The sequence below is a fragment of the Asterias rubens genome, chromosome 8 (genome assembly GCF_902459465.1).
Source record: "Asterias rubens chromosome 8, eAstRub1.3, whole genome shotgun sequence".
In the NCBI taxonomy this organism is placed as follows: Eukaryota; Metazoa; Echinodermata; class Asteroidea; order Forcipulatida; family Asteriidae; genus Asterias; species Asterias rubens.
The window spans coordinates 6748189-6770511 of NC_047069.1; the positions used below are offsets into that span (position 1 = coordinate 6748189).

The following is a 22323-nucleotide window of genomic DNA, read 5'->3' on the forward strand; positions in this document are numbered from 1 at the left end:
AAGGCGTTTTTCTCCTTAGTAAAGGGCACCTTCTTGAAAATTGTAAATTTCTACTGGAGTATTTCAAGGGCACCAAGGCAATGACCAGGGGCCATTGAGGCGATCGCCTTCATTGCCTCCATGAAGTTTTGAGCCTGCCGTAGACTCTTAACATTTAAAACGGAAGTACCCTTTGCAAAAATGAACATGAGCTTACTCCTAGAGAGGTATTCCTGAATCTTGAGCCATGCAAGTGTACGCCGCTTTAACTTTAACAACCGCGCGACAGATGTCCTCTTGTATATATATTGTTTCGTGCTTCATCAACCATCATCATAAAGTCTGGCCTTGAGTTTGGGTCCTAACCGTGTTTGATCCATACCTGAGCCATCGTTGCGGTTACTATCTTCGTTTAATATGGCACCCCCCTCTGCAATGTTGACACTCCTCCTGCGTTCAATGTCTCTCTCTCTACTATTGTCCGTCTCTCTCACTGCACCATACCAAGGTGAAAGTGATAATCAATTCACCATATTATCATCTCCGCATCTCCTACGCATCAGTTTTATCCCCCCTCTTTTAATATTGAGACGGTAGAAGTCTTCTTCGCAGAGGGATTCGTATTTTCAGAAGGGATTGCTGGGAAGGATTTTTTGTAAGGATGTGCTCGCTGGTTGCTGCCTGCTTGTACGTCAGAGGCAAGTCGCTCAGGATTCAAGTATGTAATTGTGTTGTTTAGTTTTTTAAGAAGCAATTTGTCTGTTTTTAAGTGGAATTGTTTTGAATTGATCTTCATGTGGACAGGTGTATTTTATTGTTTTATCACCGATCATTGTGTACATTTCGAACACTGCTGGAATGTGAATATTTGCATACTATGTTTATAAAATTGTTAGACTTACACAAGGTACGTCCATGAAAGGGTGCTTTTGTAATGTACAGTTGTTTACGGTGGACATGTACAAAAAATGTTCATCGTGTCTGTAAAACGTGGTAGATGCTTCTTTAAAAATCATGATTGATGCGCTACTCAAAATAATTGGGTTTGTGAATTTGATTGTAAAGGTAGCAGACTTGTTATTAAACAATTTGGAGAATAAAATAGGTCTCCGTTTGCAGAATTTACTTTAAAATATTTTACTTTTATGACAAGTGGTGCTATTAAGATGTTCATTGACTTCACATTTCTTTGGTTTTAGAATCACTCTTAAATTAAATGGCAAAACAAACTTTTGCGTTTAGACAGTTCGATGACATATAGTAAGTTGAGAATCATTTTACTTTGTAGTAATGTGGTTATGGAAAAATATGCCAGTTGTCGTACCAACAAAGTTTGAATCTGAGAAGCATTAACTGATAGTAAATTTCAGATTGTGTGGATTATTCTTTCTGTCTTAAAATAACCGCTCTAGATTTGTGTTGAAAGCTTAAAAATGTGACCCTTTGAAATGATATTTTCACAGGTTTGTACATATAGGATTAAAACAAGGCATGCAACGTTTCAGCTGGTCAGCTGATTTCTTCTTTTTCTTTTCAAAACAGTGCCATAGAAGACTGAAAAACACTGTTTACAATAGTTTCGTGTGATCAGCCATTTTCTCTTAGATTTTTGCAATTAGAAAGTTTCATGTCTGGTCTATGGAAGGGGGACCATACCCCGATGACCGATTGAGCTTAATGTTTACATTATGTATGTTGTTTCATGGGTCATATAAAGTGTGTGTATACGGGTCTTTGATAATTACCAATGTTGTTCTCTGGCTTATTCAGATGACAGTACACAACAGAAACACTATCCTGTGTTCCACCTTTTTATGCACTGTTCCTCTCCCATTTTCCCGCCGAACATATTATGCAAATGCGCCATGAATGTCTCTAGATGGATACCATCACGTTGTAAATGTGCTTTGCTATTACTATTTTTCTGTTCAATCAAACCCACGGTTACCAGTGATTATATTTGACCTTTTTGCACCCGTCGAACAGCATAGGAAATTATTACGAGAAAGAGTAAAATCAAAGGGCAATACTGTTTTGTTAGCGCATGGAAAATTCACGGAGCAAAAAGGCTTGGGATGTTGTTTTAGAGTCGCTTGATAGGCTGCATGTGTTTTTTCATAAAACATAAATGATAACAGGCTTGGATAAAATTGACTTCAGGGAGGTAATGTTTTCGAATAACTCCGAAAACAGGGTGAAGACATTTTTGCTTGGGGATGAACACTGTGGAAGATTTTTATGAAATCAATTAAAGAACAAATTTACAAAATGTGTCTTTTAAAAGAAAATGGAAAAGAATATCTGAATCTTTAGTGCATTAAAGTTTATGTTTGAATGGGTCAAGTTTAAGTTTTAAGAAAATATTTTGTGATTTTTATTTTTCCTTCAATCAATTGTTGTGTGATGTAAGACATAATCTACCTTCGGAAAAACAGTATTATTTGTTTACAATGTTTCAAAGATATATGTCATACGTCAATGATATATGATATATGATAATGCCATATGATAATGCCATGTTATTAGGATATTCAGTCACCTTGTATTCTGTTTTATTCAACATGACATTGATTTGAAAGTTGTGCAATTGAGAAAAACATCATAAAAATCTTGTCGTTAACAAGGAATAATTCTTCACAATAATTCTTTCATCTTGTGCCCCCATGTGCTTGTTCCAATTTCTAGAAATCATATTAGTTTGAATGTAACAGTATTTTAAAATGACATTCGTGACGCCAGGCACCACCCTAACTAAAAGGGTTACATTCATGAATTTGTCGCACACTGATGACTCTCTCTAAACTAAACCCCATGTTGTAACTCCCTGCTATGTGTATAATTGCGTTAACCTATTTAGTGGCGGCCATTATGTTTCACCAATGTACATTAGATTGAGGACTACATGCGTTACTGTTGCTATGAAGGCTCGCCAGGGCTTTTTCTTTGATTAACCTTGATGTCTCTGAATGTGAAGACTAACATTTAGGACGGCGCTGATGGTAATTAAAGGCACTGGACACTATTGGTAAATACTCAAAATATATGTTAGAACCTACAAACTTACTTGGTAATGAGCAATGTAGAGATGCTAATAGTATAAAACATTGTGATAAATGGCTCCCTCTGAAGTAACATTGTTTTGGGAAAGGGGTAATTCCTCACCTAAAAATTAAAAGACTTCATGACTGAAGCCTTTTATTGTGCATCTGAAAGCACACAAATTGGTGCAACAATGACTTTTCTTCTTTCATCATTCTCTTGCAACTTCGATGACCAATTGAGTTCAAGTTTTCACAGGTTTGTTATTTTATGCATATATGTTGAACTACACCAAGTGAGAAGACTGGTCTTTGACAATTACCAATAGTGTCCATCCAGTGCCTTGTCGCCCAAGTTGTGTGCTTTCAGATGCTTGATTTCGAGTCCTCAGCTGATGTCTCAAAATCAATTCAAATATTTTAATGAGAAATAACTTCTTTCTCAAAAACTACCTTACTTCAGAGGGAGTTGTTTCTCACAATGTTTTAAACTATCAACAGCTCTCCATTGCTTGTTACCAAGTAAGGTTTTATGCTGACATTATTAATTACCAATAGTGTCCAGTGCCTTTAAACAACTCAATAATTAAGTGTCTTGCTGAGGGTTATTGTCAAGCAGACTCCCTTTCAAGCTTCGGGGCTGTGTATGATTAAACATTGCAGGGTGTTCCTGTGGATGGTTGATCGGCAGACTACAAAACTAAAAACCAAGGTTTGCAGGAAACACCATGAGATAGTCTAGCTAATGAGTTCTGCTTTTGAATTGAACTGATCAGCAAACACATAGATGTAGTAGATTTGCTGGAATACCATGAAATACATGTGTGTTACATGTATGAGTTGTCATGGATGAGGGCACGGGACTCTAACGCCGGTTCAGCAGAGTGTGGGTTCGAGTCCCTGTCGTGACACTTGTAGCCCTAAGCCTAAGCAAGAAAATTCAAACCATTATTGCTGCATCCTTAGGATGGAACAAGCTGTTGGTCCTGTTGTGAAATATCTTTGGAGTTGTGGATTGTTCTGAATTGAACTGTATAGCGAACTATAGTTGTAGAAGGTTTGCTGGAACACCATATTATATGTTTTGAGTTGTGGATTACTTGTTCTACAGATATACATGTAGAATGTTTACTGGAAACACCATCTCACCAAACAAAAATGTGTCTTGCTGATTTGTGTTCTTGAGTGATAATGCCCTCTTGTGACACCTACAATTGTTTACATATTTTGAGTACATAAAACAGATCGTACATTTGTTTGATAATTGCGCCTTTGTTGTACATAAAAGTAGATAGTTCATGTGTATTTGCAAAGATAAAAAGTTATACAGCATTTAAGGCAGTAGACACTATTGTAATTACTCAGAATAGTTGTTAGGATAAAACCTTACTTGGTAAAGAGTAATGGGGAGAGGTTGATAGTATTGTAAGAAACAGCTCCCTCTGAAGTGACGTAGTTTTTTGCGAAAGAAGCAATTTTCCACGAATTTGATTTCGAGACCTCAGATTTAGAATTTGAGGTCTCGAAATCAAGTATCTGAAAGCACACAACGTTGTGTGACCATGGTGCGACAAGGGTGTTTTTTTCCTCGTAACTTCGATGACCAATTGAGCTCAATGTTTGTTATTTTATGAATATGTTGAGATACACCACCTGTGAAGACTAGTCTTTGACAATTGCCATTAGTGTCCACTGGCTTTAAAGCATTGAACCCACAAGAGGCACAGCACCAAATTGATAGTCAAAATCAGAAAATGAATAACAATTATAGTAAAAACAGTTTATGCAACAACACCAGATACATAACCATTCATCATCAAAACAAGTGTGGAGATTGAATTTCATAACGATGAAAAATGATACATCAGGATTTGTTTTGAATAGAAGAAAGAAATAGCGGTCTCTCTTTGCAATAATTAATCAAACAAATCAATGGACTGTTTATACAGTGTCTGTACATCTATTCTCTCTCGTTCGGTTGAAGCAATAGAAACGTCATTTATAAACCCGCAGGGGATTTTCTTTCCCAATTACATCTCAGCGATAATTTAATCAGACCTATTGGCTAGTATGATTAAAGAGTGTATGTGTCTGTGTTTTCATCGGTCGTGCTCTACTGGATAAAACACATGGTTTCGCACTGGAGGGGGATCCCTCACAGGGCCAGACTTCATTCAGTGAGTCAGTACGATTTAATTGAAACTTCAAAGGTGCAGTGAACATGTACTGTAATTTTTTTTTGGGGGGGGGGGGGAGTTATTTTTGGTAATTTTTTAATTTTTTGTTTGCGCAGTTGTCAGTCTCAAAGTGAAGTAGGGATTCGCCAGAGCAAAAGTCTCTCACAATAATTTCATAGTGGCTTCTCATATAGCACTTATACTATGTATCCGTCACTCAGTGACGCTCAAGGCACTTCAACGCTCAGTATTTTCCTGCAAGGTATTGTGGAGCTACGTTTGAATATTGTGAGACCTTTTTCCTTTACTTAGCACCATGTTATGGTTCTGGTTGTGGTGAAATACTGCATAATCTCCAAATACGGGGATTTACACATGTGCAGGTGTACAAATAAGATTTACAGGGTGCTGCGTTACAATGCAATATGCTGCCAATCAAACCAGGCACACTAGGGTAAACCCCTTCTCTTTTCGATAAGTGCACTATAGGTACTTTTACATGCATTAATCAAATTTTACGTGCGTTATGTTCATAATGAATTCAGGAAGGCTGTAAGAGCAAACTGTGGCCCTTTGCAAAGTTGCAATACATATTTACATTTTCCTCATATTAGCCTACTGCCCCTTACTATAGAAAAATTACTGTACCCCTTCAAGAGCGATTCAAGGCATGCAAACCTGTATCAGAGATGCAATTTTTCTGATTTTAATCGGAAAAACATACTTTTTTGTTTTTTACCCCTTAAATGTATCAATCGGATCGAAAATGTCGGATATTTGCCAAATTTATGCTTCCAAATTTGCTGTTTTTAAATCCGAAAAATTTGAAAATCGCTGATAAAACTTTAACACAATCCCGTCTGGTAAAAAAACATCAGTCCAGGTTTAGGTCTGTGAGGTGGGCGTGGTTAGTGTCCAAAATGTAACCACAACATTATTCAGATTTTTTTTTCAACACCTGGGTTGCATCTCTGCTGTATGTATTTATGAGTTGATCAAAATGTTATGAGTTGTCACCGACCGAACTATCAACATTTACAGCATGAATCGTACCAGTCGGTTGTTATTTCCGACGTGCGATATACTTTTGAATGAGTTGGTCACGCAATTACGCTCCGCACATATTCCTCGAATCCCCGTAGACATTCCAGATGACCTTCCTAACAAGTTTGGTAAATTCCACTGTCAGTCTGAAGCCAGAATCGGCCTCACCCACGTAAAGTGACATTTATGTCTGGATAGGGAATTGTGAAAACAATCAGTGAGAACTGAGAATGTGGTGAACGCTCCGTGATTGATCACACCAAAGATGTGTCCCGAGTGTGACGTTAAAGAACTTAACGGGTCTCTTTCTCTGTTCCCCCCCCCTCCCAACCTCCCCAAGGCGATCATCAACTAAACTTAAGTCATGTAGATGAAACAAGAGAGGGCAAAGCCTGTTGATGAAAACCTAGGTGTTAATAGTTTGCTAACCCCTTGAAACTTAAAAGGCTGTGAACTTTGTTACCATGATCATCTGTGTATTAAGAACACAAATGGAAGAGGGGGTGGCCTTTACAGGCACGGAAAGGGAAAGGGCACCAAGGCATTTTCTCCTTGGTAAAGGTCACCCTATAAGCAAATTGTTAATTTCTACTAAAGCAATTCAAGGGCACCAAGGGAAGGAATCTGGGCTTAGAGGCAATCACCTTCATTGCCTCCGTGTGAAGTATGGGGCCTGCCTGTAATTTTGCTGCAATTTTCAGTTGAAACCATTTAAGTTTGTCAAATGACTAAGTTAAAAAGTAAACAAGGTTACAGACTTTTTTTTTTTCTTCAGATTTATGATACTGATCAAACTTGATTAGCTATGTAACTCAATAGAGACCATTAATTTATGTGTAATTGTTAAGATATGACTGGATTTTAACAATTATTTTGTTTAATCAGATTTCTTAGCCCATATGTGTCATGATAGTTATAATACATACCATACACAATATTCTCAAAAAGAATTCTAGACATGCAAAATCATTCAAAGGGTTTACCCTTGTGATGGTTTGCGGCCCTGCTATTTCGTTCCTTTAGATAGCCTCTAGAGGGATTATTACGTATTTATCTTTGATTCTCTTTTACACTGCGTGGTACGTGGTACATTTGCAAACAACCCATCGCAGTGTCAACAGGGTCAATATTGTTTGACACACCACATCTCTCTCCGCTCGTGTTAATTAATTTCCAAGCAAGACATTGTAGTCCGTTTTGCGGCTTAGTCAGATGCTTGTGATCGTCCTCAAACAAAAAGACAATCAATATTGTCATAATTAAGCATCCTACGACGAGATAGTAATGCATGAATGTTTTTTGGGGTTTTTTTTCTTGGTCATTATTCCATCTGTGCTGAGGATATCTTGTCCACCATCGTGGTGATGTTTGCACATTTTTTAATGAAATTTTTTTCTTCAGTTTTTAAAGGGATGATGGTGCGTCATGAATTAGAAATCCCAATAGATCCATTTGGTATAAAGCCACAAGTTCAAACAGTGCCCCAAATGAGGTAAAAGGAAGACTTAGTGGCTGAGAGATATGCATGCCACATACGCTTCTATTGTGTGACCTCAGTGATCCAAGCAAGTGGTTATGTTCCCATTGGACTTTTGTTTCCGCTGCTAGGCGGAAAGTTACCAGGACTGACTTTGGTGTAATTCTACCAAACCTTCCCATCTGGACTTTTATTTTGTGACGTTTGCATAGAGCTTTACAGGGAATTCACGCTAGATTTAGATTTACAGCGCGGAGCCATTCCCATTGTACTTTAAGCAAACCTTTCAATTTACCTTGACAGCGCGGAAGTTTTCCCACGACCCCTTTCGGCCTGTTAGTTTTTACATCACAGTCGTGGTAAATTGACAGGGAGGACATGCAGTTTACCTTGTGTCCCCATTGGATTGGATTTCGTCATTCTACAGAAAAGTTGTGGTACTTTAACAAAACAAAGTCTAATAGGAACACTGCTTAATTACTCATTTGGGAGTGCCATTTTGAACGTATTATTCTATTCTTGTTATTCTTATAAACTATGATACCTAGACCTACACAAAATTTCATGCCAGAGAACACAGTTTTTCTTGTTACGATTTCACAAGTAGAATAGAAAATCAGCTTGTACGACATCCCTGACTTGGTTATTCATCAGGATTTTCTGGCAAGCACAACCACTCTATGTGATGAATTTTTTTGAGTTAAGATGTGTGGCTTATTGAAACTAGAGGATTGCATTGAGTTTCTTGCCCAAAACCAACAATCCTTTAAATGTAATTTAGTGTATCCTTTCGGAGTTATTCCTGTAAAAAGTTCTCATTGTGAGGAAACTTGCTGATATTCTCAAATTACATTTTTTATATTCTCAAATTTACAAAATCTGTTAGTGAAGGGAAGGCAAATGTGGCCACCTTCATTATATCCACATCAACGAACAAAAGTGTTGACTTATTTGAATCCCTGAATAAATCCATAGACTCGCCAAATCTATCTAACAACAGTTACCACAATGACGATGCGTTCTGACCATTTTCTAACTATGTGTTTTTGTGTTCCTGCAGTGTAAGATCCGTAAGGTTCAATCAAAGTGTCGCCATGCCCACAATCAAAACCTCTGTAATCTATGTAATGCACTTTGTGTTTACCTACGTGCAAACGCAAAGATATAATGCTGCCTGCTGCAAGCGTAGCATTTATTACTGCTGCAAGCGCATTACTTCATTGCCTGTCTTAAAATGTAGAACTGCTACCATAAGCACTATTCTTGTTCCCCTACTATATTGTCGCTTGTAAGCAGTATGAAACCCTGAGAGGTACATGAGAGTGATACATGTATTCTAACAAAGTTATGAATATGTCTTTTTATATGAATTCGATGGAGTCTGCAGAATTCTAGCAGACATTGCAGTTGATATTTTGGTCGGAAAACCACTGATGGTTCTCCACCATGATAAAGGACACAATATTGTCAATATCTTAGTTTGGAGAGTGCCAGTCAGAAGCCATGCAACTGTTAACTGCCATGTAGCCAAGGTTTATAGGTTAGTAGGTTTATACTTCACAGTACAGTGATATCCAAAATAAATTGTGACACTTTTTTTCTCATTAATTATTATAAAAAAGACTTAATAAATCGCATCAACTTAATAAATCGCATTGTGTTGCATGGATACTGATGTGGCTTTTACATTCTCTGTGAAGTATGATCTCAATTATTTTGTAACCATGCAAAGCTTGTTGTGGTTGCATTTATTTGTAATGAAAGAAAAACAAAATGGCCGCTGCCATGCTGGAGGTTTGTTGACACCACAACTGTGCCTAAATGAGACTGGTCCCTGACTTTATCCTCACGGATAAAGACAGGCATGGTTTTTCAGACCCAATGATTTCATTGGATGCAATGATTTAATTGAATAAAATGTGCTGTGACATAAGCGTTCCATATCTGTGTTGTGATTGGTCCGAGAATTGCACTTTTGATCGGCTGCGTCTACTTGCAGCGTACATGTACTTGTGCATAAAGTTGTGTGTAGTGTTGTTTTGTTCATTATGTAGTATGTGTACTACAATCATGTGAACTGACTGCGAATCTCCATGTGAAATGAATGTGAGTTCAAATGTGTACATGTAGCAACATCTATTCAGGCTGGTAGGTGGATTCATGAGCCTCGGTGTATGAAGTCAGATGTTCAGGCTATAGTGCCTCGTTAGTGTCAGCGGCTGTTGCTAAGGGCGTATTGGCCTGATCTGCTTCAACACTTGTAGTCATATAGCCGCATTCTTAGTCGCCAACTTGGACGAGGCCTAATAGAGTTTATTGCAGCTAGATTTAGCTATCTTTAATGTAATTACACTAATCATCCAATTATCTGAACACTGTATAGGTCTAATAGGATTTGTGTTAGAGGGGATAGCCAACTTGCACTGACAAATTGCATCTGGAGGCCAGAGGTTGTTTAATTAAATAAACCATTTGGGAGTAACAATTTGAATAATGTCTGATATAGTAACAACTAGAGGTCCAATTGTCAATCTAACAGATTGGAGGGATTATTGCCATATCACCTGGGTCCAATTTCATAAAGCCTGTAAGCACAAAAGCGTGCTAAGCAGAGACAGAAAAAGTATACTAGGCATTCCCTACATTAAATTCCTGCTAGATAGCTTTATGAAATTGGGCCAAAGGCCCAGATTTATAGAGCTGCTAAAGCACACAAAGGTAACCATCCAAACTACCATGTCAATTTGTGACTGGCATCCTGCTCATTTCTGCTTAACAGAAAATTGTTCAGCAATATTTTCTTAGTTCGTTTGTGGCAAACAACAGTATCAAAGACCAGTGTCTGCCCTTTGTGATAAGTGAAACAAACCCTGAAAGTCAAAACTCAGAGGTCGAAATCAATTGTTTAACTCATAAATTCACAATTTGTTATTTTTTTCTAAATGGCTACTCAATGCACTTTGTTTTTAGAAAAACTCGGAATGTGAATTAACGTGACTGACATTGAGCTTGAGTACAGAAGTAAACTCAACGAGTTATCCGATAAGATGTCACTGTTTGATTGACATTTTAATTAAGTGAAGCACACACTGCTACGCTTCTAGATCTTGTTGTGTATTTAGTGGTGTGTATGTATCAAGAACGAATGTACCACACCTTTAGGATGGGAGAAGAATTCCATTTGAACTTAATCAAAATGTAGTCAGGAGGGCTATGAAATTGCAAAACAGAGCACAAACAAAAAGTATTTAAAGGTATTTAAAATTAATTGGCTTAAAGGCAGTAGACACTATTGGTAATTACTAAAAATAATTAATAAAACCTCACTTGGTAACGAGTAATGGGGAGAGGTTGATAGTATAAAACATTGTGAGAAATGGCTCCCTCTGAAGTGACGTAGTTTTTGAGAAAGAAGTAATTTTCCACGAATTTGATTTCGAGACCTCAGATTTAGAATTTGAGGTTTTGAAATCAAGCATCTGAAAGCACACAACTTCGTGTGACAAGGGTGTTTTTTCTTTCATTATTATCTCGCAGCTTTCGACGACCGATTGAGCTCAAATTTACACAGGTTTGTTATTTTATGCATATTTTGAGATATACCAAGTGAGAAGACTGATCTTTGACAATTACCAATAGTGTCCACTGTCTTTAAAGGTAGAGGCCAAATTTCATGGAGCAATTTCATACAAATTTACATTTTTCCTCATAGAGTGGCCCACCCCAGAAGAAAATTGCTATGCCCCTTTAAGAGCAAAGTTCAAAGCCTGATATTGTATTAATGAGGGCATATGTTGATAAAGACGTCAGTCAGTCCAACTACTGAAAATATTTGGGTTATTTTGATATATAATAAAAACTGATTTGATGGTCCAACAAGGATATCAAACCATTCTTTACACTCTATTGGTAAATTTCAAAGAATTTCATTAAAGCAGCCAACCACAGTTGACCGATTTACTTCTTTGATGTTTGCAGACCAGAAGTTAAACGTAACCAATTTTTTTTTAAAACAAACTTTGATCGGTGATTATAGGGTTTGATTAGGGTCATTTACATTGAGTGTTGCGGTAGCTACCATCATCAGACTTTGCTGTAAGAAGTAAACAATTTTATTTAGATTATGATCCCCCATTTTTTCTTTGTGCAAAAGGATTGTTCTTTTTTTATTTTGGGCCGACAGTCTGTATTGACTCGAGTTGTAGGGGCCAGCAAAGTATGCATAAAACAAACAAGTCGGATCCCTATAAAACGTTGACCGCATTCCCGTATCACAGAACGATATATCGTTGTCTGGAATGTGTTGTGACAGGCCGACCAGGTTTTTCATTCTGTAACCATGTTATCTTCATGTTTGGTAGTTACTCAGGATTGCTTTGGAAGACTATACCTCTATGTACGCTAATCCAATGTCTTAGTATAAAGGCATGTTCCAAGAGTTGCCTGTGGAAACGAGGAATAAACTTGTTGCGGCAGTGAGATTTAGTCCGTTCTTCAATGCATGAGTGCAACACTGATATATCTTGCTTGCTATCATGGATGTCCTGCAAACAGTAGATGAATAGATCTAGCGAGGAACAAGTTCCATTTGGTTTGATGGTTTTATGCACTTGCCACGAAGTGACAGCGAGGATTTTTTAAAGACTGTTCGGGCAGCGCACGGATAATGTCATTATTAAAGAGTTACCGATCCCTTTCATTGCCAATGGTTAGTGGAAGGCCGTCATCAGGTGGAAATGCGTTAGTTGCTGAGTTCAGCTGGTTAGAGGTATGGAGTTTGTTTTGAAATTTAAAAAAAGGCAGTAATTTGGGTGGAGAAAGGTGGAAGAGGGAGGTCATGATCTTTGATTTGCAGGTCGTGTTAATCGGTTGAGAGCACTGGACTCTAGTTCTGGTGTTTCTGATCCCCAGACACAGATTTGTATGATTTATTTTATGAATGTAGTATGACAAATTTTGTGTAATTTATCAAGGAAAGTTTAAGAGAATGTCACACATGTGTTAATTGTTTAATGAATGCAGTCTGACAACTTTTCTGTATACTTAGTATTTTCAAAACAAAAGGAGCATGAAGCAAGTTTAGTTTCTACAAACTTAGACTTGCTTTAAAGACACTGGACACTATTGGTAATTGTCAAAGACCAGTCTTCTCACTTGGTGTATCTCAACATATGCATAAAATATATGCTGTAAAAATTTGAGCTCAATTGGTTGTCAGAGTTGCGAGATAACTATGAAAGAAAAAAACACCCTTGTCACACGAAGTTGTGTGCTTTTAGATGCTTGATTTTGAGACCTCAAATTCTAAACTTGAGGTTTCGAAATCAAATTCGTGGAAAATTACTTCTTTCTCGAGAACTACGTCACTTCAGAGGGAGCCGTTTCTCACAATGTTTTATACTATCAACCTCTCCTCATTACTCGTTATCAAGTAAGGTTTTATGCCAATAATTAGTTTGAGTAATAACAAATAGTGTCCACTGCCTTTAAGAAGGACAATATTATGTACACATGTGTATGTCTCTAAATTCCGCTGCTCTACATTAACATTTAGGAGCATCACGCTGTCACTTTGCTGGCGATTACCTCCAAGGGATCTAGAGAAAAGTGCATAGGTTCACTTTACCGTGCCCCCTATAACAAAAAAAGCTTGATGTTATTAATGGTTTTAATATCCAGGCGTTTTAGGCGACCAGTTTTACAAATATCCCTCGGTCAAGCGTTCTGACATTTCCAATCGAATTAAGGAAAGACAACTGACTTTTTGGGATTGTTTGTAATACGTTTGTGCAGCTGTTTGTGTTCCCTGAAGCAGAGGGGGCAAATATTAACGTGATCGATTTGGACGGGCTGGGGATTTATTTTTTCCTTTCTTTTTGTTTTTTTCCTCGGAGGCGTTTCTTTCATCTTGAATGTTCTTGCGCTAGCTTCTTTTAGATTGTTACAGACAGGGGGATGGCATTTGAATGCTGGTTAAGGTGTTTGATGTTTGTTTGTTTGTTTGTTTGTTTGTTTGTTTGTTTGCTGCAGAAGATCTGCTGTTATGATTACAGATATAATGATATAATATCGACCAAACAAGGTACTCAAGGCGCTGAGTATGTACAAACTTTCGGAGTTGGAGTGATGATTTCTGAGACCCTTTTATTTAGCACCTTGAAAGGGTTAAGGTGCTACGGTGCATAGGCCTACAGCAGCCAGAGCCAGGAACACCGGGGCGAACCCCTTCTCTTTTCGATAAGTACACTTGGGCTCTTTTACATGCGTTACACAACACATGGACGATGATATGTACATGTAGCTGAACTGGTCAATGTGCTATACAGATTTAATATATTTAACCTCTGGTCCTCGCTATTTTCCTTTCTCATAAACATTAACTAACCAGTACCTGGTAATTGGTACCAGCAGCATTTAAAGGCACTGTACACGTTTTGTAATTACTCAAAATATATATAAGCATAAAAACTTACTTGGTATTATGCAACGGAGAGCTGTTGATAGTATAAAACAGTGTGAGAAAGACTCTCTGAAGTAACAAGTTTTTGAGAAAAAAGCAATTTCTCACTTAGAACATTTGAATTTGATTTCGAGACCTTAAAGTTAGATGTTGAGGTCTCTAAATCAACCATCAGAAAGCACACAATTTGTTCAACAAGGGCGTCTTTTCTTCCATTATTCTCTCGCAACTTCGAGGACCAATTTAGCCCAAATTTTCACAGGCTTGTTATTTTGTGCATGAGTTACACCAAGTAGTAGACTGGTCTTTGACAATTACCAAAGGTGTTGGAGTGCCTTTAATGATGCCTTAAATCCCTGATTTTTATTCCAACTTCAAAACTCTAGCAATATCAATTCAGGTAATCCCTACCCTGTCCATTTGCTATACTGCACCATATCACCAATACTGTATCAAGCAGTGCATTCATGGCAGTACCAAGCATTATAGTGTGTGGTGTATGCCACCACACAGTGGATAACCTATTGAATAATTCCACCTTGTTCGCTAAACGCTATTCATGCAGTGTGCCCCTATTAGTTTCCTGCACGGTGTCCGATTCATCTTTAACTACTCGGGATCAACCGTAAGGCTGGATACCAGGTGGGATCCTATTAATTCCAGCATAAATAAACCATTATTCCCCCAACGAGGAGTTGACGTATTCAAAAGTACCGAGGTAGTGTTTTCTTTCCATGTAACCCGTACCCTCCTCCTCAGTACATATTAATTAGCGTCTATCCGCGCTGGCGAGGAAAAGTGGTCTCACTGAGATAAAATATCGGGTTACTTCCGTTGAAGGTGCATGCTAAGAATGGGGTTGGATACCGCTCGTTTTGATTAAGCCATAGAAGCCTCCTGCTGTTACAACCAGGGTAGATAATTTCCCTGAAGAGGACCAAGTCATAAACAAGACGATTATCCTTTTTTCTTCTTCTCCATCTTCTACTTCTTGGGGTAAAGTCACTTACCGAACTGGTACAGTGTACGTGGTGACCTGGTTGTCGTTTAAAGATGTGCGCACGCAGGACGGTTGTTAGTTCTAATGTTTTCCTGTAGACGCTTCATTTCGGCTTGTTTGGATTGGACTGATGATTAGTGTGTTTTAACTGCGTGGACCATGGCATATTGTGTGCATGCCGCCCTCTCACAGACTGAAATGAACTATAGCCGAAACTCCATCCTGTGAACATCTTTACTCTCTTGGTAGGCAGATGATTTCAGAACTCGTTTCCTCCCTCGGCTCATTTGTTTCTGAGGAGGAAACTTTTTCGGAGGGTGTAATTACCAAAGACATACCTTTTGCTGAGAGTAACTACCCTATACATGTACCTGGATTTCACCCGCTGAGTCAGAGATTTACTAAAACGATTCTAACTCTGAAACTCAATACATCTGGTGCAGATTTTCATTGTGGATTAACTTTAATGAAAGTCCATCCTGTACTGTTGAGTAGAGAAAGACTTTGAAAATCCAACTCTTTATTCCTGAACTTTTTCATCAAGAACGGAAAATAGTATGCACAGCTTCAAGTTCAGATGTTATCTAATCTAAGTGGACTTCTTTCTTGTTGAGAAATGTATACAAGTAACTAGTTTATCATCTACAATGATCAACACTTCTCTCTCTCTCTCTGGATGAATTTCAAAGTTTGGAGGACTACAAATGCTGTTTGGGGAGATTTGTGTGTGTATCTTTAGTTCCACTTCACTGTTGATTAAGTTGATAAACGTCAAGGACAGAACAGATCAAGCATTACTGTGGAGTGAGTGAAACATTTTGACACTTCTTGAAGAGGATAGCCTCCATGTAGTGTAGGAACTAAACATCGGATGCACTCACTGTTCAGAATTTCAAACTTTTAGTAACTATGGAGGGCTACAAGAACTACAGACAGGTAAATGAAGAATCGTGTTGGATGCCACAAAACTTTGTTAAACAAAGAACCGATTTGGATTCTTCAAACTGTTTATGAAAGAACAATTAGTCTTGGATTCTACAAACAATTGATAAAAGAAAAATTAGTTTTGGATCAACACAATGATGGTTAAAAAGAATTTATGTCAGATTCTGCAAACTGTTGGTAAAGAAGGTCCCGTGTTGGATTCTACAAGCTGCTAGCATATGTGATTTTAATTACTGTTGGAGAAAGTTTATGTGACATAATCTAAAAGATATTGATTAACACAAACTAATGCTCAATAAACTCGTTAAAAAAAATCAGCACAGGCAACATTTACACATAATTTCTTCAGGCCATGGGATTTAAGCGATTAAGTTTTCATGTATGCAAAGCCATAGTTTAACTTGAAATGACGTCAGGCCCTCTCTTGGGGCTTCGGGGAAGGAGGTGACTGTCTCGTCAAGTCACACCTACTTTAAACGATCCCTAGCACGATGTTAAAGACAGAATATCTCAACTCCGTCTGAAACGAGACTGGTAGCCGAACTGGTAGCCGCAGTATAAATTGATACGTCCTGCTTGCTTGCCAGAAAATGTTTTTCCGGGGCTAATAGATGCGTTTGTGGTGATTTGGTTGCGGAAGTCTAGTTGGATAGCTTTGGATTGTTGAAGGTGTTCATTCTGGAATCGAGATGGATATAGCCTGGGACGAAAACTTCTGGTTTGAGGTATGATGTACTTTTACTCAGGCAAATTTGAGTTATTTCCATTATTCATTCATGTTTTGTTGTTTTTGGATACATTGCTGAGGGTAAGATGGGAAAGAAAAGAATAGAGGAAGTGGGTTGTAGGAAACATGTACAAAATGCTGATAAAATATAGGATTTAAACTGCCACTAGCAACCGGGCATTCTGGCAATCGCATTCGCAGGACGAACCAGGCCTAACAGTACATGAATACACAGTCTAGGAATCTCAGACACAAATTTTGGCTATAAAAACTTTTAGCTTTTTACATAGTGAAACAATTTTCAAAATGCTTTATAGGTGCAAAAGCTGCTGTAGGTTTCTAACCAAAAGGTATTATTTCCATTAACATCAAGAGTGAGTAGAAAATGCTTTCTTTCCCTTGTTAAATAGTCAAACTCAGAGGGGGATTGGTCACTTACAAATGCTGTACCTTCACTATGGATTGTGAAGTACCTTCAAAATCAAAGTATTTGTTTTTTAGTTAAATTGTTTTGTACAAAACTTTTTAAATGCCCGCAAGACTGACTTGTCCAAATTAACTTTGATGAAACTTGAGAGTTGTTGTGTTTGTGATTTGATTGCATTCTGTGATTGCCATTTATGTGTTTGTATATAATTGCATTTTCTGTGCCTTGGGCATCTGATTAAGATTGAATGGCCAATTAGAAAGACATTTTATGATTCTTGTTGTCTAGACTGGGTGCCTTACACAATAATTGGTATGGAAATAACCAAACTGATGCCTCGTAATTGTTCTACTGAAAACAAGACCAAATGAGTTTGTGGACCATGTCCGTTCAAAATTATGCTGGTCCTTAGAAAAAAAACATTAATTGGGAAATGTTTTCCGCCCTGGTGTGGTTTTGGGCAATTTTATTTGTGCACTGATTGTATTCACTTATATGAGCTCTGTGCATTGAATTGAATGAAAGCTTTTTACCGCATTAGGACCCAAAATGTACGTAATAGCATGTTCTTTAGTTTATCATTAATTTTGTCCATTGTACATCACTGCTATGGATGGAATAAGTTATACGTCATGTATGAAACTGGTATCATGGTTTACATGTATCAAACGTACAGAAATGATCAACGTGACTGGAAACCTCAAGATCAAAGCATAATTAAAATAATGCGGTTATTTTGCACTGGGTTATGAAAACTACAGCTTTTATTATTTAATTCGTCAAATATTTTTTTAATTTTGTTATTGTTGAAAATCTTTGAAAGGAAACAGGCAAGATTAATTCAGCGTTTTGTGTGATGGTCGTAAATAGTGAACATTCTGCCAGTGATGGTTGGAGAATTCTGAGTTCTATTGTCATGGTTTTGCAGCACTGACCACTGTTGGCCAATCCATGACAATAGATGACAGGTTGCGTACTAAACAAGTCAGAAAACACCTTATGCACCATATGTCACACTACAATGCAGTATTGCCATAATAAGAATTATCATCTCAATTGGCCACTTGACACACAGTAAGTGCTTAACAAGATTGGATGATCGGATTTTAACGAGATTGGGTGGGTTTGATTTAAAACGAGCAACACTAATTGAGTCATCATGTCATTACAGCGAAATACTATACAGCACAAAGCGTAACCAGATCTCACTCACAACGAGTTTATGCAAATGAGAATCATTAGCAACATAAGTCGTCTGCAATAGTCTTTAAGCACTACCAACCGGGGAGTAGTACATTTACATTTTAATTAATCTGTGAAAAGTGTTTGTCGTTCAGGGCATTATAAATTAGCAGCTGGACATGACGTGTGGTCCTTAATAGTTCAATTTGAATATATATATAAAAAATGCAATTGCATTCATGCAGTCAGTGGTAATATAGCTTGAATGGTGTATGTAGAAGAGGTATTAGTGGTCGTCCAACACTTTATTTACCATCATGACCAAGTTAGAATGTGACTTCTGAATGTTTGGATGTATATGATTTCTGTGGACGGCGTTTGGGGACAACACTCGTCTTGTCGTTGTCGTGAGGATTAGATTTATGTCAGATGTATGCCAGACTGTATGGACCAATAACATGGAGACTACTGCTTGCTCACAGATGTCTGGTAAACTTGTCTAAGTATTAGGGATTGATTACGTTTATTGGAACCCACTGTTTGTTACAAATTGTAGATATATAACATCAAACTAACCTGTGAAAATTGCATTTGAAAAGATGGTAGTGCTTTTGAGATATTGGCAAAGATCTGGAGCGGTTTTGTCCATAGGGGAGGGAGATTGATCTGCTGTTGGAATAGACAGTCTGAGAAACGTTTCTGTCAGCCAAATTTAAATTGTTTGGGATAACTGATTCCTGAAAATCGCTGGATTTCTAGCTTCAGAAGTTTTGAAGGAAATTATTAGCTGGCATTTACAGTAGAAGCATCTTGACAACCCATAGTGCAAGGTTACAAAGTTGCATCAACCACACAGTACTTAAAATGGATGCTGTCTGTTCTTTCACATTACACTCGGCTGGTTTTGTGTTGGTTTTGTGTAAAGAGCCGTGGCGTAGTACAATATCAAGACGTGCTCCCAGTAGCGCTTGATGGTTGATGTGGGAATTGCTGTTCGCTACTCTGCCTGTAGGGTTTGTTCAGTGACTAGTCAGTAGGACTAGTAAGTTAGCTCGGCATTTCGCTAGACATTCAGCTTTTTCACCGGTCAATCTCGTATGAAATCTAGAACGCTTTTCAATGTAGGTGTTTTGTAAAGACTGGGAGTGCTCCGTAAGGATTTTTGTGTGCAAAGTCTATGGGAGGTTCTTAATTACAGGGACGAAGGAAAGAACAAAAGATGTCTCCACATGGAGGGAGGGGGTGTCTGTAAAATGTGTTTTGGCAAAATGAGTTCTCAATTTTGTGTCTTTTCACTTTACATAAAGATAGGCACCCGGCAGCTGTTGAAAATAACGTGCACCATCATGGGCCTTGTGAGTACTATCTATCAACTGATACAGAATGTGATATCGAAAGTGGAGCATGACATCTGGGATGTACACATCATTGTGTTCAATATTTTGAGCTAGAAATCCTATTTGCTGTCGATGGTGCAGTCAAATTGAGCTGGACTCCAATATTATAGTGAAATCTGGCTTTTCCAATTCATCGACCTCACCTTGTGAAATGGAATAGTGCAGATGTGACCGTGTGATTATGTTCTGCAACAGTGCACTCATATGCATCCAATATTTGTATAACAACATATTTGTAATGACATTCTGCACACATCCTTAGAGTATACATCCTGAAACCAAACTTAAAGGCACTGGACACTATCGGTTATCACTCAAAATAATTGTTAGAGTAAAAACTTACTTGGTAACGAGCAATGGAGAGCTGTTGATAGTATAAAACTTTGTTAGAAAATGGCTCCCTCTGAAGTAACGTAACTTTTGAGAAAAGTATAATATTTGATTTGATTTTGAGACGTCAGCTGAGGTCTCAAATTCAAGCATCTGAAAGCACACAAGACGAGGGTGTTTGTTCTTCCCTTATTCTCTCGCAACTTTGACGCCCAACTGAGTTTAAATTTAAGGTTTGTTATTTTTAATGTCAGACAAATTCATTCACATGTCATCATGTAATGATGTGAAGTGGGTTTGGGTGATAAACAAATGAAACCAAAAATGGGACCTAATAGTCCCATCAGTTGACTGTAGTATAAGATCCGCACAGTCTAAACAAATACTGTATACACTCATGTCTTGAACTTCGTTATTGAAGGGGCAAAGCAATTTCCCTCTAGTAAGGGGCACTTCTATGAGGAACATTTTAGTTTAGATTGGACACCATAGCAAAGGGCACCACAGCAAAAGCAAAGGGCACCACTGCAATTTGCTGTTGGTGCCGTGGGTTATTTGAAGGCCCGGTATACATGCACCTACATGTATGTACAATATGTATTCTACAATGTGGTTTTGATTATAGTTATGATAGAGGTGCTCAGATTTCCCAGTGCTGCAGGGCACTTTGTTTTATTTATTCCTCTAAAGGTATCAGCGCATTGTGTGGTACAGCAATTATTATATAACACCCAAGCAGATCCTTGCCATTTGATTGGAGGATTGTCCGTCACGTGATAGCAAATAAAAGTACCATTGCACGCTGAGTCACTCACCGTGCTTTTTCGTTCCATCCGAAAAGTACCATTGCACGCTGCCAGCGTGCAATGGTACTTTTCGGATGGAACGAAAAAGCTGAGTAAAAACATCACTGCGTGCGCGTGTCGTAACGCAGCAGTGTTACTGCAAGGCATATTAGTAAAATTACTAGCATTCGGCTTCTACAATTAAAAATTGTAGGCCTACGCTTTGTTTGTTTTGAAAGTTGTATCTTTCAATCAAAATGACAAAGATCTACTTGGATGTTATATAAAACAAATAATGAATGTTTTTCATTCGTGCAATGGTGCGAAAATGTTCATTCGTTGAAAGCTGGAATGTTCCATTCAACTCGGCTCCGCCTCATTGAATAGAACATTCCATCTTTCAACTCATGAACATATTTGCACCATTGCACTCATAAACATTCATTATGTGTATACTATTGATTAAAACCAGTTATATCATAACACAATACATAATGCATTTGTAATTGATGTACAGACACGTTCCTACATGTACATCCATTGATTGGCATAATGGTTTTTCATCTTTACTTTCAGTACCTTATGCCAACTGTATTGCGGTTCAAGGTTCCACAATAAATATATTTTTAAAAGCTAAATTTAAAATGTTAAAGACAGTGGACACTATTGTTAATTACTCAAAATAATTGTCATCATAAAACCTGTCTTGATTCAGGTAATGGTGAGAGGTTGATAGTATAAAACATTGGGAGAAACGGCTCCCTCTGAAGTGATGTAGTCGTTTTCAAGAAGAAAAACAAATTTCCACTAATTTGATTTCGAGACCTCAGATTTAGAATTTGAGGTCTCGAAGTCAAGCATCTAAACGCACACAGCTTCGTCTGACCATGGTGCGACAAGGTTGATTTTTCCTTTCATTAATATCTCGCAACTTCGACGACCGATTCATTGTTTGCCCCTTGCTGTTTTCTGTATGCTTTCTATAAACCCCATTCATGTATTTCCACTTCACTGCTTGTGTTTCACTTAGTTACCTGTTCATGTTTGTTGTGTTGTCATTTAGCCTTCGAGAAAGACTCTGCTAGGGTCGAAACGTCAGGCCATTAACTATTTTTTTAGTTCAATTTTCATGGGTTTATTATTTTATGCATATAATGTTGAGTTACAGCAAGTGAGAAGACTGGTCTTTGACAATTACCAATAGTGGCCAGTGTCTTTAAGATGCCCTTGGACGGCATGTCTACATGTTCATTATCTACACTTCTGATTTGACCTGGGTGACTAGTGTTGAAGTTGCAACCATAGTGATGTATTGTTGCAAAGCAAACTTCACATTTCAACCTGAATTTTACCTT

General features: G+C 37.8%; 1 protein-coding gene across 2 annotated transcripts in view; it reads left to right on the plus strand.

Moving 5' to 3' along the window:
- Positions 1 to 509: 509 nt before the first annotated feature.
- LOC117293424 (kinase D-interacting substrate of 220 kDa B-like) overlaps positions 510 to 22323 on the plus strand; it is a 99115-nt gene continuing 77301 nt past the window's right edge. The window contains exon 1 of one of the 2 annotated variants that reach the window (XM_033775753.1): positions 510 to 697. In XM_033775753.1, the coding sequence (XP_033631644.1) occupies positions 641 to 697 (57 nt within the window). In that variant the 5' untranslated portion in view covers positions 510 to 640. Of the gene's footprint in view, positions 698 to 16649; positions 16846 to 22323 lie in introns of those variants that run through there. The other variant, XM_033775754.1, reaches the window with a different exon arrangement.